The 13,439-nt window shown below is 44.5% G+C and overlaps 1 protein-coding gene across 1 annotated transcript in view; it reads right to left on the minus strand.

The window, feature by feature from the left end:
• The window catches only part of LOC124550805 (flocculation protein FLO11-like), a 139,994-nt gene extending 127,034 nt beyond the window's left edge, over positions 1-12,960 (minus strand). The window contains exons 1-2 of the mRNA XM_047125531.1: positions 12,894-12,960; positions 1,494-1,645 (exon numbers count right to left, since the gene is read on the minus strand). Of these exons, the coding sequence (XP_046981487.1) occupies positions 1,494-1,645; positions 12,894-12,960 (219 nt within the window). The remainder of the gene's footprint in view (positions 1-1,493; positions 1,646-12,893) is intronic.
• Positions 12,961-13,439: the final 479 nt, after the last annotated feature.

Here is a 13,439-nt window from a genome sequence, read left to right on the forward strand (position 1 = left end):
TATTGAAGTACACTTTACTGTAATTAAAAATCCTACAAAAGCGTGAGGTATATACAAATGCCTTAGGTACACAACACCGCTTTGTGAGAAGAATTTATGCACCACTTTCTTCGGAATCTGCTTCTCACTTGGAACATAAAATAGTTTTCCTTTGCACCGTAGTTCTGCTTGATTTTCCGTCCAAGAATACCCTCCAGACTTGAAACTACAGGCTTTGGCAGTCCTGCAATATTTGTAGCCCTTTCTTCCATGTATGATTTCGTGAGCTGCAGTCCCAGTTCTTGAAGAAAAAGTAGTCGCTTATTAGGTTTTTTTCTCATTCCAGTCCAGGAAGTCCAACAAAAACAGTGTGTGACTGTTTACCGCTGCTGTGTCTACAAGAGTATAGAAAACAGACAGCGGCCACCTTCTTGTAGCCCTGTTACTTGATTATTTCCTCACTATTTGATATATCGTTTCAACGTCACCTTTAGCCTCATTACAATATAAATTTACAACTGTTTTCTTCTTAGTGTCAGTAGGTGAACCAATTGCGGCGTCACAGAAACAGCAGATTTCGTTTGGGTTTTTCTCGGGGGAGATAAGAAAGAACTATGACTGGAATATTTCCAATACCAGTATCACTGAAAGCAAATTTCCTAGAATATAATTCCCGTCTTGAGACGCCTTCCAGTTCCTCAGGTATGTGTTTCCCAGTAGCTTGTAACGTTCCCACGACAGTTAGCTTGTGATTCCTCGATAGGTGTTCCGCCGAATCAAGTGCAATGTGTGTAGTGACATTTCGCCCCGAATTATCTATGGGAACCACCAGGAGTTTAACCACAGCTGCAGCGGAATCTGATTGTTGTGTACCATCACTTCTTTTCCCAGTATAAGGCTCCATCCTGCTAACTATCTGGTTTTAGCGTCTGTGAGCATGCTTATAAGTAGACCGTATTTACCGGGTTTTTCCTTCATTAAGATCTTGAAGGGACACCTGCCACGGAACAATGACATTTCATCAATAACCGTATGCATCCCAACAGAATAATATTTTGGCAGTAATTCATTCATTTTATCAAAAACTTCTCGTATTTCAGCAAACTCGTCACGATTCCTGCGATCGCTTCGTGACTCTGTCGTCAAATTTCAGTATTTTAGTAATCTGCTGGTATCTGGTTCAGCTCATGGAAGCAGCATAAACAAACCTTCCTGAAGTGTTGGACCATAAATCTGTAATAATAATAATAATAATAATAATAATAATAATAAGTAGCCCTATATATGCCATGAATTCAAGTCAGTCTTTCTTCGGTACTTTCTGCCTCAATGCCTCTTCTTCATTGGTACACAATGTTGACAATTTCTGAAGACAAAAACTTTTCAAATGATTCTCTTATTGTTCCTACGTTACCTTGGTCTCTTATGCCTTCTCTTTGTGCTACTCGTCTTCTGATGTGAGGAGGTTTGGAGGTAGAAATTATTCCAGTGCTCGTGACATACTTGTCACTAACCTCGCAAGCTGCGTCGTCATCTGTTTCAGGTGCGGAGAGTTCATCTTCAGCGTCTGTAGGCACTCTACCACTGTCCACATACTCGCGCACAACGCATTCCTCGTCAGGTTCACTCAGTGCATAGTCAGTTTCATCAACTTCAATTTGAGAATCTGTAGATTCTTCCAAAATTTGTGATATTTCTCTCTCAGTAAGTGATTGTCGATACGTTTTTAGTTCAAAAAATGGTTCAAATGGCTCTGAGCACTATGGGACTCAACTGCTGTGGTCATCAGTCCCCTAGAACTTAGAACTACTTAAACCTAACTAACCTAAGGACATCACACACACCCATGCCCGAGGCAGGACTCGAACCTGCGACCGTAGCAGTCGCACGGTTCCGGACTGCGCGCCTAGAACCGCAAGACCACCGCGGCCGGCTGATACATTTTTAGTCACAGCTGTATCTAGGATTGGACTAAGTGCCACTGAACAGGAAAAAATAAAGAAGCAAAGACAAACAAATCATTGTTGAGACCATTATTGCTGCCAAACCAGAGAAATATAATGTCCATGTGTTCTAAGGTCACGGAATGCTGTTTTTCGCGGAGTAAGACGACCGTTATGGGAAGTCGCAACAATTATCGAGGGGCGGCAGAGGGGGGGGGGGGAGGGGGGGAGGGAAAACTTTATGACCACCTCCCTAAAACTTAAATTTTCCGATTAAGCTTAAAACTAAAAACGTAAAACAACCAGAGGTGACAAATTATTATTACAAAATTTTCAAAAAATAAAGTAGCGGAGTAGATTTCAGTATTTTCAAAAGGTGGGCATAAAGTACCCTCCCGCCCCCACGTTCTTTGGTACTGCGAGGGTTGAAGACCCTGTCAGTTGAAACCTTTCAGCGCAGCTACGAAGACTGTGAACGGCGACTCCGTCGGTGGATCGCTACAGAAGGAAACTACTTTGAAGGGGATAATATTGTTGTTTGAGAATAAAAATAAATAAATAAAAAATTTGATGGATAAAAAAAATGTCTCATTAATTTTCTCACACACGTTGTAAATTTGCGAATGTCAAAATATGCGATTAACAAATGTAACTTTGATTGAATTGCCGCTAGGAGGTTAAAGTTTTTACACCACGAATGGACGGTAGACTCTAGTATTTGATATAAATTTCCTGGAGACGTCTACCCGTTCCTGACCTGTGAAGTTCCCCATCACAGCGCAATCAGCTTTAGTGGTAAACCGGCCCAATGGACAGCGCGTCATAAAACTGAACACACATCAAGCATGAAAGCAAGAAGAAGGTGTACTAAACGGTAAAAAAAGAAGCAAAATACAAACAGTGAACAGTCCAACCTGATGACGTGCAACATCGAGCGGCTTATAAGAACCACTACGTCGTGGTTGTGTGACCACGGTATTGGACTGCAAAACGGCAGATTCGTTTTGAAACCTTCATCGTGGCCTTTTTTTTCACAAATTTATGAACTGTCCGTCCGGACATTGACATACCTGTTATCCTTCTATAGAATTAGCAATTGTCACACTATACATTGGCTACAGAATATGAGTAATGTGGTAAGTAAATACTGCCGACGCAAATAAATGAGATGAATAGTCGAAGTAGACGAGATACCTCACAGACTTCTCGCAGAAATAAAAACAAATAAATGGGAGTGAACTACGTTACAACGAAAGAATTCAAGAGTCAAAGCTTCCAAAACGGAACTCAAAAGTCATAACTTGTGGTACTTGTGTGGAACAAACAGAAGCTACGTTCGTCTGTAGGTCCTTTCCTTACACGTCGCTATCGCAAACGGACGTTACACCGACGGACTTGGACGGTTCCAGCAAGACAATGCGCCACCCACACCTCCAGAATTGCTACAGAGTGGCTCCAGGAAGACTCGGGTGAGTTTATACACTTCCGTTGGCCACGAAACTCCCCAGACATGAACCACGATATATACGAAATTTGAACTCAGCAAACAGACACGTCAGTCATCGGACACACACAAAATAATTTGGCGGAAAAAAAAAGTACTTACGCGGAAGGTTCGAAACATGATCTCGCCATATCAGTTTAACACCGTGACCACAGGACCACGACGCCACACTCATTCAAGGTGGCCCGATGTGGCACATCTCGAACTTTGTAAGACGTTATGGTCTCCTGACCTTTATTGCTACGTATTCCGCCCTCACAATCATATTCCTCACATCAAGACGCTTCATTCGAACCCAAACAAGATAAGATAAAGTCAATGTTGTATGAATTCATGTAAACGTGTGGTGTGCGTACTGTAAGACCTTCGGTACACACACCATCAGATTATTTGACTTGTCGCCTTAACAAAGTAGGCGAGCGTCAGCAATATGTCTCGTGGTCTTATCGTGGCGTGTTTATCTTCTGCCGTTAGGTCAGACGATAGAAATGCCACTTGCACGCTTTGAGTAGCAGATTGACAATGACCAACTTCAAACAGAACTCGATTAATTTTCACACACATTTATTAAAATAATAACAAGCATAAAATTGCTTAACTTGGTTCTGGATGCTATTTACAATTGACAGTCTGAAGTTCCTTTGGTCTTGGTACGTTAATCTTATTCTCACATATCTCTGATACTTGAAAAAGTGTGTATACATTTATCTTCATGGCTATGTACAGGAATATGATAATCTTATTAGGCGCAGACAGAAACTTGACTATAGACTGGTACAGACTAATGCAGACTCGTACAGACTGGTGCAGACAAATGCAGACTGACTAATCGGAGGTCTGTACACTCGTTATAATACCTCACGAGTTCAGGTATCACTGCGCGAGTGTGATCCGCGAGGAGGAAAGATTCTGCATTAGCAGCAATCCCATTGTCTGCGTTACATATTAATACGCGGATCGGCGGAAGCAGAATTTGGTCCGTCTCTAAGGCAGCGCCATCTCGTATTGCGGAGACAGACTAGAGCGCTGCGCCTGCGCTGTTGTGCTTAGCGGGGCGTGCTCTAGTGCGAAAGTTGTGTACGCGCTGACTACGTGCAACTATGTACACCAAAACGATATGCAAATAACTAGTAAATCACAAGTGCACACCAAGATTGAAATACTCGAGGCTGGCGTACACACACACACACACACATTCAAGACACGACGGTTGCACAGGGGCTTTTAGTTTGGGAGAGGCAAACCACACGCCAGGGGGGGGGGGGGGGGGCGGTCCCTTCAGAGGACGAGTCAACCTATCTCTGTCGGCCGGCGACCGCCTGTAGAGCAGACAGTGTTTGCCCGAGTGAAAGGGAGAACGACCCCATGTTCACCTTAAAAGCAAATTCCGCTACATTGTGTGGGAGCGCCCAGCCTATGCTTTCTTTACAAACACAGCACGCAGCTTCAGAGGTTTTCACAAGGAGACAGCAAACCCCAAACACCGATGCTACAGATTTCCAGATTGGTCGCATTAAACGTAACGTCATTATCCCGTTTTAGAAGAGCAAAGCTGATTGGCAGACGATATTCCTGACGCCTTGATCTGAAGGAGTAATGGAAGAGACCGAAAAATATACCCTTTCACGTCTGGCGTGGAGAGGGGCCATTCCGTTGTCGCTCTTGGAGTGAACACGTAACGAGAGTGGGTGCGCTCGTACGTGTACTCAGAGAGCGAGGAACAAGTCTCTCCTCAGTACTTCACTGGGAGAGCACCTCTGTCGAGAGCGAATCAGAGTGAAACTCTATATTGAGTCCTTGCGATTAAGCCTTTTTCACTGTGTTGGCTGCCACAATTATTGTGCGGTGTGAACGGACAGAGTTAAATGCCTGTGAGCGAATTTATGAATGGCACCACGGTGGACTGGTTACCTGACGGTGTACCACGCCAATAGTTAGACTAGGGGCGAATGGGAGTCCTTGACTTCATCAAGGCGTAGGGAGAGTTTGATTGGCGAAGGTCAATCCAGATAGAACGAGAGTTATCTTATTTGTCAGCAGCGAGTGGCGCAGACAGCAGTCATTGCAGCTTACAGTATTGTGCGCTACAGCTCTTGCGAGACCCATACTTCCTCCACAACAGTACACTTCACTGCATTTCACACGCAACAGCCTCGACCATACCTAGCAACATTCTAACGGATAATTATTAAAGTTGAGTAGGCGCTGCTCTCAGCCATTCTGGCAAGTCAATAAAAATCTTAAACTTTGTATAGATATTTCATTAGCGAATCCTATCCTTCAGCGGTAACTTCACATTCCGAAAAGAACCCAGAAATAACTTGTTCAGTTCATGACTAAAAGTGCCAATGTGATTTCTCAGATTTTTTGCAAAATAAATAATAATTTTCGTTAGTTTCATGTTTTTCTTACAATAACTAGGACTACTCCAGTACCCAAGTATCCCACTAGTTACATAATAAATTTTGTGAATTTTTTTGTCATTTTCTTATAGAAGAGGACTCCAGAAGATATTTATTGCATTTCTCTTTAGAACGTTAGGAGCGTCTGTCTGACTTCTGTAGTAGTGTGGGGGTGGAAATTGCATCTTTCAGGAGCCACAGGGTAAAGGGTACATCTCAGATTAATCCGATGCGCAGAATGACAATAGCACCCACACGCTCACAACTTCTACCGTTCACTGTGTTTTGCTCCTTTCTTCCACAATTCAGTACACCTTCCTCCTGTTTCCATGCTTCATTTCTGTTCAGTTTATGACGGGCTATCCGTGGTCTGGGGTAGCGTCTTTGATTCATAATCAAAAACGTCTTCGGTCCCGGGTTCGAACCCCGCCACTGCCTAAATTTTGATAAATAATCACCATTGACGGCCGAAGACTTCCGGCATAAGACGTCAGCCTCATTCTGCCAACGGCCTTGTCAAAGAGGGCGGAAAGCGGATAGAGGTTCAGGGCACTCTCTTGTCCTAGGGGTGGGAAATTGCCCCTAAAGGCGGAAGAATCAGCAATGATCAACGACATGAGGATGCAGAAGGCAATGGAAACCACTGCATTAAAGACACGTAACGTGTATCCATAGGACATGTGGCCTGTAATTGAAGAAGTGTCATGATGATCTCTCCATTGGCAATAGATTCCGGAATAGTCCCCCATCCGGATCTCCGGGAGGGGACTGCCAAGGGGGAGGTTACCATGAGAAAAGGATTGAATAATCAACGAAAGGATAACGTTCTACGAGTCGGGGCGTGAATGTCAGAAGCTTGAACGTGGTAGGGAAACTAGAAAATCTGAAAAGGGAAATGCAAAGGCTCAATCTAGATATAGTAGGGGTCAGTGAAGTGGTCAGATGAGTATCGGGTAATATCAACAGCAGCAGAAAATGGTATAACAGGTGTAGGATTCGTTATGAATAGGAAGGTAGGGCAGAGGGTTTGTTACTGTCAACAGTTCAGTGACCGGGTTGTTCTAATCAGAATTGACAGCAGACCGACAACGATAGTTCAGGTATACATGCCGACGTCGCAAGCTGAAGATGAACAGATAGAGAAAGTGTATGAGGATATCGAAAGGGTAATGCAGTATGTAAAGGGGGACGAAAATCTAATAGTCATGGGCGACTGGAATGCCGTTGTAGGGGAAGGAGTAGTACAAAAGGTTACAGGAGAATATGGGCTTGGGACAAGGAATGAAAGAGGAGAAAGACTAATTGAGTTCTGTAACAAGTTTCAGCTAGTAATAGCGAATACCCTGTTCAAGAATCACAAGAGGAGGAGGTATACTTGGAAAAGGCCGGGAGATACGGGAAGATTTCAATTAGATTACATCATGGTCAGGCAGAGATTCCGAAATCAGATACTGGATTGTAAGGCGTACCCAGGAGCAGATATAGACTCAGATCACAATATAGTAGTGATGAAGAGTAGGCTGAAGTTCAAGACATTAGTCAGGAAGAATCAATACGCAAAGAAGTGGGATACGGAAGTACTAAGGATTGACGAGATACGTTTGAACTTCTCTAACGCTATAGATACAGCAATAAGGAATAGCGCAGTAGGCAGTAGAGTTGAAGAGGAATGGACATCTCTAAAAAGGGCCATCACAGAAGTTGGGAAGGGAAACATAGGTACAAAGAAGGTAGCTGCGAAGAAACCATGGGTAACAGAAGAAATACTTCAGTTGATTCATGAAAGGGGGAAGTACAAACATGTTCCGGGAAAATCAGGAATACAGAAATACAAGTCACTGAGTAATGAAATAAATAGGAAGTGCAGGGAAGCTAAGACGAAATGGCTGCAGGAAAAATGTGAAGACATCGAAAACGATATGATTGTCGGAAGGACAGACTCAGCATACAGGAAAGTCAAAACAACCTTTGGTGACATTAAAAGCAACGGTGCTAACATTAAGAGTGCAACGGGAATTCCACTGTTAAATGCAGAGGAGAGAGCAGATAGGTGGAAAGAATACATTGAAAGCCTCTATGAGGGTGAAGATTTGTCTGATGTGATAGAAGAAGAAACAGGAGTCGAGAAGAGATAGGGGATCCAGTATTGGAATCGGAATTTAAAAGAGCTTTGGAGGACTTACGGTCAAATAAGGCAGAAGGGATCGATAACATTCCATCAAAATTTCTAAAATCATTGGGGGGAAGTGGCAACAAAACGACTATTCACGTTGGTGTGTAGAATATATGAGTCTGGCGATATACCATCTGACTTTCGGAAAAGCATCATCCACACAATTCCGAAGACGGCAAGAGCTGACAAGTGCGAGAATTGTTGCACAATCAGCTTAACAGCTCATGCATCGAAGCTGCTTACAAGAATAATATACAGAAGAATTGAAAAGAAAATTGAGAATGCGCTAGGTGACGATCAGTTTGGCTTTAGGAAAAGTAAAGGGACGAGAGAGGCAATTCTGACGTTATGGCTAATAATGGAAGCAAGGCTAAAGAAAAATCAAGACACTTTCATAGGATTTGTCGACCTGGAAAAAGCGTTCGACAATATAAAATGGTGCAAGCTGTTCGAGATTCTGAAAAAAGTAGATGTAAGTTATAGGGAGAGACGGGTCATATACAATATGTACAACAACCAAGAGGGAATAATAAGAGTGGACGATCAAGAACGAAGTGCTCGTATTAAGAAGGGTGTAAGATAAGGCTGTAGCCTTTCGCCCCTACTCTTCAATCTGTACATCGAGGAAGCAATGACGGAAATAAAAGAAAGGTTCAGGAGTGGAATTAAAATACACGATTAAAGGATATCAATGATAAGATTCGCTGATGACATTGCTATCCTGAGTGAAAGTGAAGAAGAATTAAATGATCTGCTGAACGGAATGAACAGTCTAATGAGTACACAGTATGGTTTGAGAGTAAATCGGAGAAAGACGAAGGTAATGAGAAGTAGTAGAAATGAGAACAGCGAGAAACTTAACATCAGGATTGATGGTCACGAAGTCAATGAAGTTAAGGAATTCTGCTACCTAGGCAGTAAAATAACCAATGACGGACGGAGCAAGGAGGACATCAAAAGCAGACTCGCTATGGCAAAAAAGGCATTTCTGGCCGAGAGAAGTCTACTAATATCAAATACCGGCCTTAATTTGAGGAAGAAATTTCTGAGGATGTACGTCTGGAGTACAGCATTGTATGGTAGTGAAACATGGAGTGTGGGAAAACCGGAACATAAGAGAATCGAAGCATTTGAGATGTGGTGTTATAGACGAATGTTGAAAATTAGGTGGACTGATAAGGTAAGGAATGAGGAGGTTCTACGCAGAATCGGAGTGGAAAGGAATATGTGGAAAACACTGATAAGGAGAAAGGACAGGATGATAGGACATCTGGTAAGACATGAGGGAATGACTTCCATGGTACTAGAGGGAGCTGTAGAGGGCAAAAACTGTAGAGGAAGACAGAGATTGGAATACGCCAAGCAAATAATTGAGGACGTGGGTTGCAAGTGCTACTCTGAGATGAAGAGGTTAGCACAGGAAAGGAATTCGTGGCGGGCCGCATCAAACCAGTCAGTAGACTGATGAAAAAGAAAAAAAAAAAATCCAGTAGGCCACTAAATCAGAGACGGGTCTGATAGGGAGTTTCCCTTGTGAGAAAAATTGATCTTCATTGACGGACAGAGACACAGACTGACGGACGGTCGAACGGACAATGAAAGGATTCTATAACGAGTCCCTTGTTATCGATTGAGATAAGCAACATTAAAAAGGGAAAATGCTGTACTGCGAAGGAGAACAGTCAGTCCAGAGAACATTTTCTTTCCGGTGGCTGGTTCAGGACTGGGACCAGTGTTTCGCGCTCGGAGCTCCGTGTGGTACCGGTGCGCGTTTAATTGCAGTGCACGGCATTGATCGGCGCGCGCGCGGGCGCCCAGTCTCGGGGATAGTTTACGAGCCCTGGGCGGCCGGCGCGATTGTGCGCGCCGATTTATTTGATAGGGCGCGCTCTGATTACCGCGACTGGCCACGGGGGCAGGATTTGCCGGCAGTGGGTCCGGCTATCGACCGCGCCACGCAGGATTTCCCGCTGATGCGGGAGCCGGCGCCGGAGTCCCTACGCTTACCCTAGCTGGAAGGCACCGGAGCTTAGACGGGGAGCTCTGCTGAAAAAAAGTAAGTGTAGCCAGTGTGGAGAAGCCTCAAAGAGGAAATACCGCTGAAAGTCTGACCCTGAAACTTCCTAGCGGCAGATCGGGAGTCGAACCAGAGAACTTGTACACTCCGGATAGTGGTCTGACCACGCGTTTCTCAACCTTTTTGCCCTCTGGGGCACGCGACAGTGCATTTGGGAACTTTCACAACAGCGCTACACGTGGTTTAACTCCCTAGTTGCAAAAAGAAAAGAAAAGTACACAATACTTTTTTTAATCACGTATAATAAACAGGCGGTTTTATAATTACATGACACTGTCAGTGCTGAAGGAGGTGATCTTTAAATATAGGGCTTTGATCGTAGCAATATGTTTTACTTCACTAGAGTCCAAAGAGGGATACATCGATCACTAGTTTTGACCAGATGAATGGCGATTTTCATACCTCCAAGTTAGGAAGGCGTAACACCAATATTCAAAACACAAAGAGTACACGAAAATACTGCTTCCATAATACACTGAAGCGCCAAAGAAACTGGTATAGGCATGGGTATTCAAATAGAGAGATATGTAAATACGCAGAATATCGCGCTGTAGTCAGCAGCGCCTACATAAGACAAGTGTCTGGCGCAGTTGTTAGATCGGCTCCTGCTGCTACAGTGGCAGCTTATCAAGACTTAAGTGAGTCTGTCCCTGGTTTTATAGGTGGCGCACGAGCGACGGGACACAGCATCTCCGACGTAGCGATGAAATGGAGATTTTCCCGTACGACCATTTCTCGAGTGTATCGTGAATATCAGGTACCCGCTAAAACATAGACTCTATGACATCGCTGCTGCCGGAAACAGATCCTACAAGAACGTAACCAACGAAGGCAGAACGTGACACAAGTGCAACTCTTCAGCAAATTGCTGCAGATTTCAATGCTGGGCCATGAGCAAGTGTCAGCGTGCGAACCATTCAACGAAACATCATCGATATGGCCCTTTCGAGCCGAAGGCCCACTCGTGTACCCCTGATGACTGCACGATACAAGGCTTTATCCCTCGCCTAGGCCCCTCAACACCGACAATGGACTGTTGATGACTGGAAACATGTTGTCTGGTCGGACGAGTCTCGTATTAAATTATATCGAGCTGATGGACGTGGACATGTATGGAGACAACCTCATGAATCCATGGAGCCTACGTGTCAGCAAGGGACTGTTCAAGCTGGTGGAGGCTCTGTAATGGTGTGGAGCGTGTGCAGTTGGAGTGATATTTGACCCCTGATACGTCTAGAGACGACTCTGACACGTGACACGTACGTAAGCATCCAGTCTGATCACCTGCACCCATTCGTGTGCATTGTGCATTCCGACGGATTTGGGCAATTGCAGCAGGAAAATGCGACCCCCACAGGGCCATAATTGGTACACAGTGGGTCCAGAAACACTCATATGAGTTATACGCTTCCGTTGTCCACCAAACTCCCCAGACATGAACTTTACTGAGCTTATCTGGGACACTTTGCAACGTGCTGTTTAGAAAGAGATCTCCGCCCCCTCGTACTCTTACGGATTTATGGACAACCCTGCAGGATTCAGTGTGTCAGCTCCCTCCAGCACTATTTCAGACATTAGTCGAGTCCATGGCACACCGTGTTGCTGCACTTGTACCTGCTCGCGGAGGTCCTACACGATATTATACAGATGGTGAAGTTTCTTTGGCTCTTTAATGTAGTTATAATGGTGCCTACCATATAACAGAAAGCTATGTCTGCATCTACTACTGGAGCAAGCTACTACGCCACAATAATGTTTACATTTCCAAAGTGTAAGACAGAGTTGAATAAAAATTTATGAAAATAATCCATAGTCATCAGCAAAACATTATGTACAAAAACATTTTTGGAATAACGCATATTTCAGAAATTACAGCTTTAGTATATAAATATGAGATACACAATTTCATTCTGGCCGGCCGGAGTGGCCGAGCGGTGCTAGGCGCTTCAGTCTGGAACAGCGCGACCGCTTCGGTCGCAGGTTCGAATCCTGCCTCGGGCATGGATGTGTGTGATGTCCTTAGGTTAGTTACGTTTAAGTAGTTCTAAGTTCTAGGGGACTTATGACCTCAGATGTTAGGTCCCATAGTGCTCAGAGCCATTTGAACCAATTTCATTCTGAGAGTAACAGATACATCATGGTGGTATTATGCCACAGGAAAAGGCTCCATCTCGTCTGTTGACATCTTGTTTGTACCACTGTGATGTATCTGTTATACTGCAGAATGAAATTGTGCACAGCGTGTGTGGTTTGTATATACTGTAACTGCAAACGAACGGAAATGATCCTCTTATTAGAAGACAATTATTACAGCGGAGTCTGCGGTGCAGGATGGCCCCCTGGACATTAAAAAAAGGCGTGAAGACTGTTGTTAACAGGGTGTGTAATCAACACGACCGGCAATGCGTCCTCTTTAACTTCGTCCCGTGGTGGCCGGAGGGTTGGTAAGGACTCCTTGTGGCGGGCATTCCATTCGTCCACCTGCGCGTTGGAAACTGCGGCATGTGGGCATCCCACACGGGTTCTAAGGGATTTAAATCGGGGGAACGGACAGACCAGTCCATCCCCGAATGTCCTCCCGTTGCAAGAGCTGCTCCTCCTGCGCTGTTTGATAGTCGTGAATTGTCCACAATAAATATGTCATGGCCAAATGAACCCGAAAAAAAAAAAGAGTACTTGTCATAATATTGTTGTCTGATTAGTGTACCGCGTTGGAAGATTTCGAGGTCAGAACGGGCATGCAACATTATGCCGTCACGTCATAAACCTGGACCGCCAGGACGATCACGTGCCACAACGTTCGTGGGTGCATTACGTGTTCTCACTGTCACCATGTCACATGATGGTTTTGGTGGTCCAGCTGTTATAGTGTCGGCAGGCATAGTGTTGCATGAGAGCACTGACCTCCAAACTTTTTAATGGCTGCATTCGGCCGTGACTTCATTTCTGTGGATCACAATGCGCGACTGCGTCTAACAGCGCAGGTGCAGCAGCTCTTGCAACGAGAGGACATTAGGCGAAAGGACTTTCCTGCACGTTACCCGACTCAAGTCCCGCCAAACACGTGTGAGATCCATTAGGGAAACGTGATGTAGCACGTCCAATTGCAAGAAACGCCATCCAGCAATTGTCAAACACAATGGGGGAGAATTAGAACGCCGTAACACACTCACTCCTCACCAAGTTCGTGGACAGTAAGGGAGGACCCTACCATCCGTGGTGGTAACACACCCTGCCGACAACTATGTTGTGCCGATTGTGATGTGCAGGGGACCATAATGAATCACTGTATATCCACAATAAAACGGACGACTTGCGACGACAGCTGGTATAATATACGTTAAAAAATGACGTAATTCCT

This window comes from Schistocerca americana, chromosome 9, assembly GCF_021461395.2.
Source record: "Schistocerca americana isolate TAMUIC-IGC-003095 chromosome 9, iqSchAmer2.1, whole genome shotgun sequence".
NCBI lineage: Eukaryota > Metazoa > Arthropoda > Insecta > Orthoptera > Acrididae > Schistocerca > Schistocerca americana.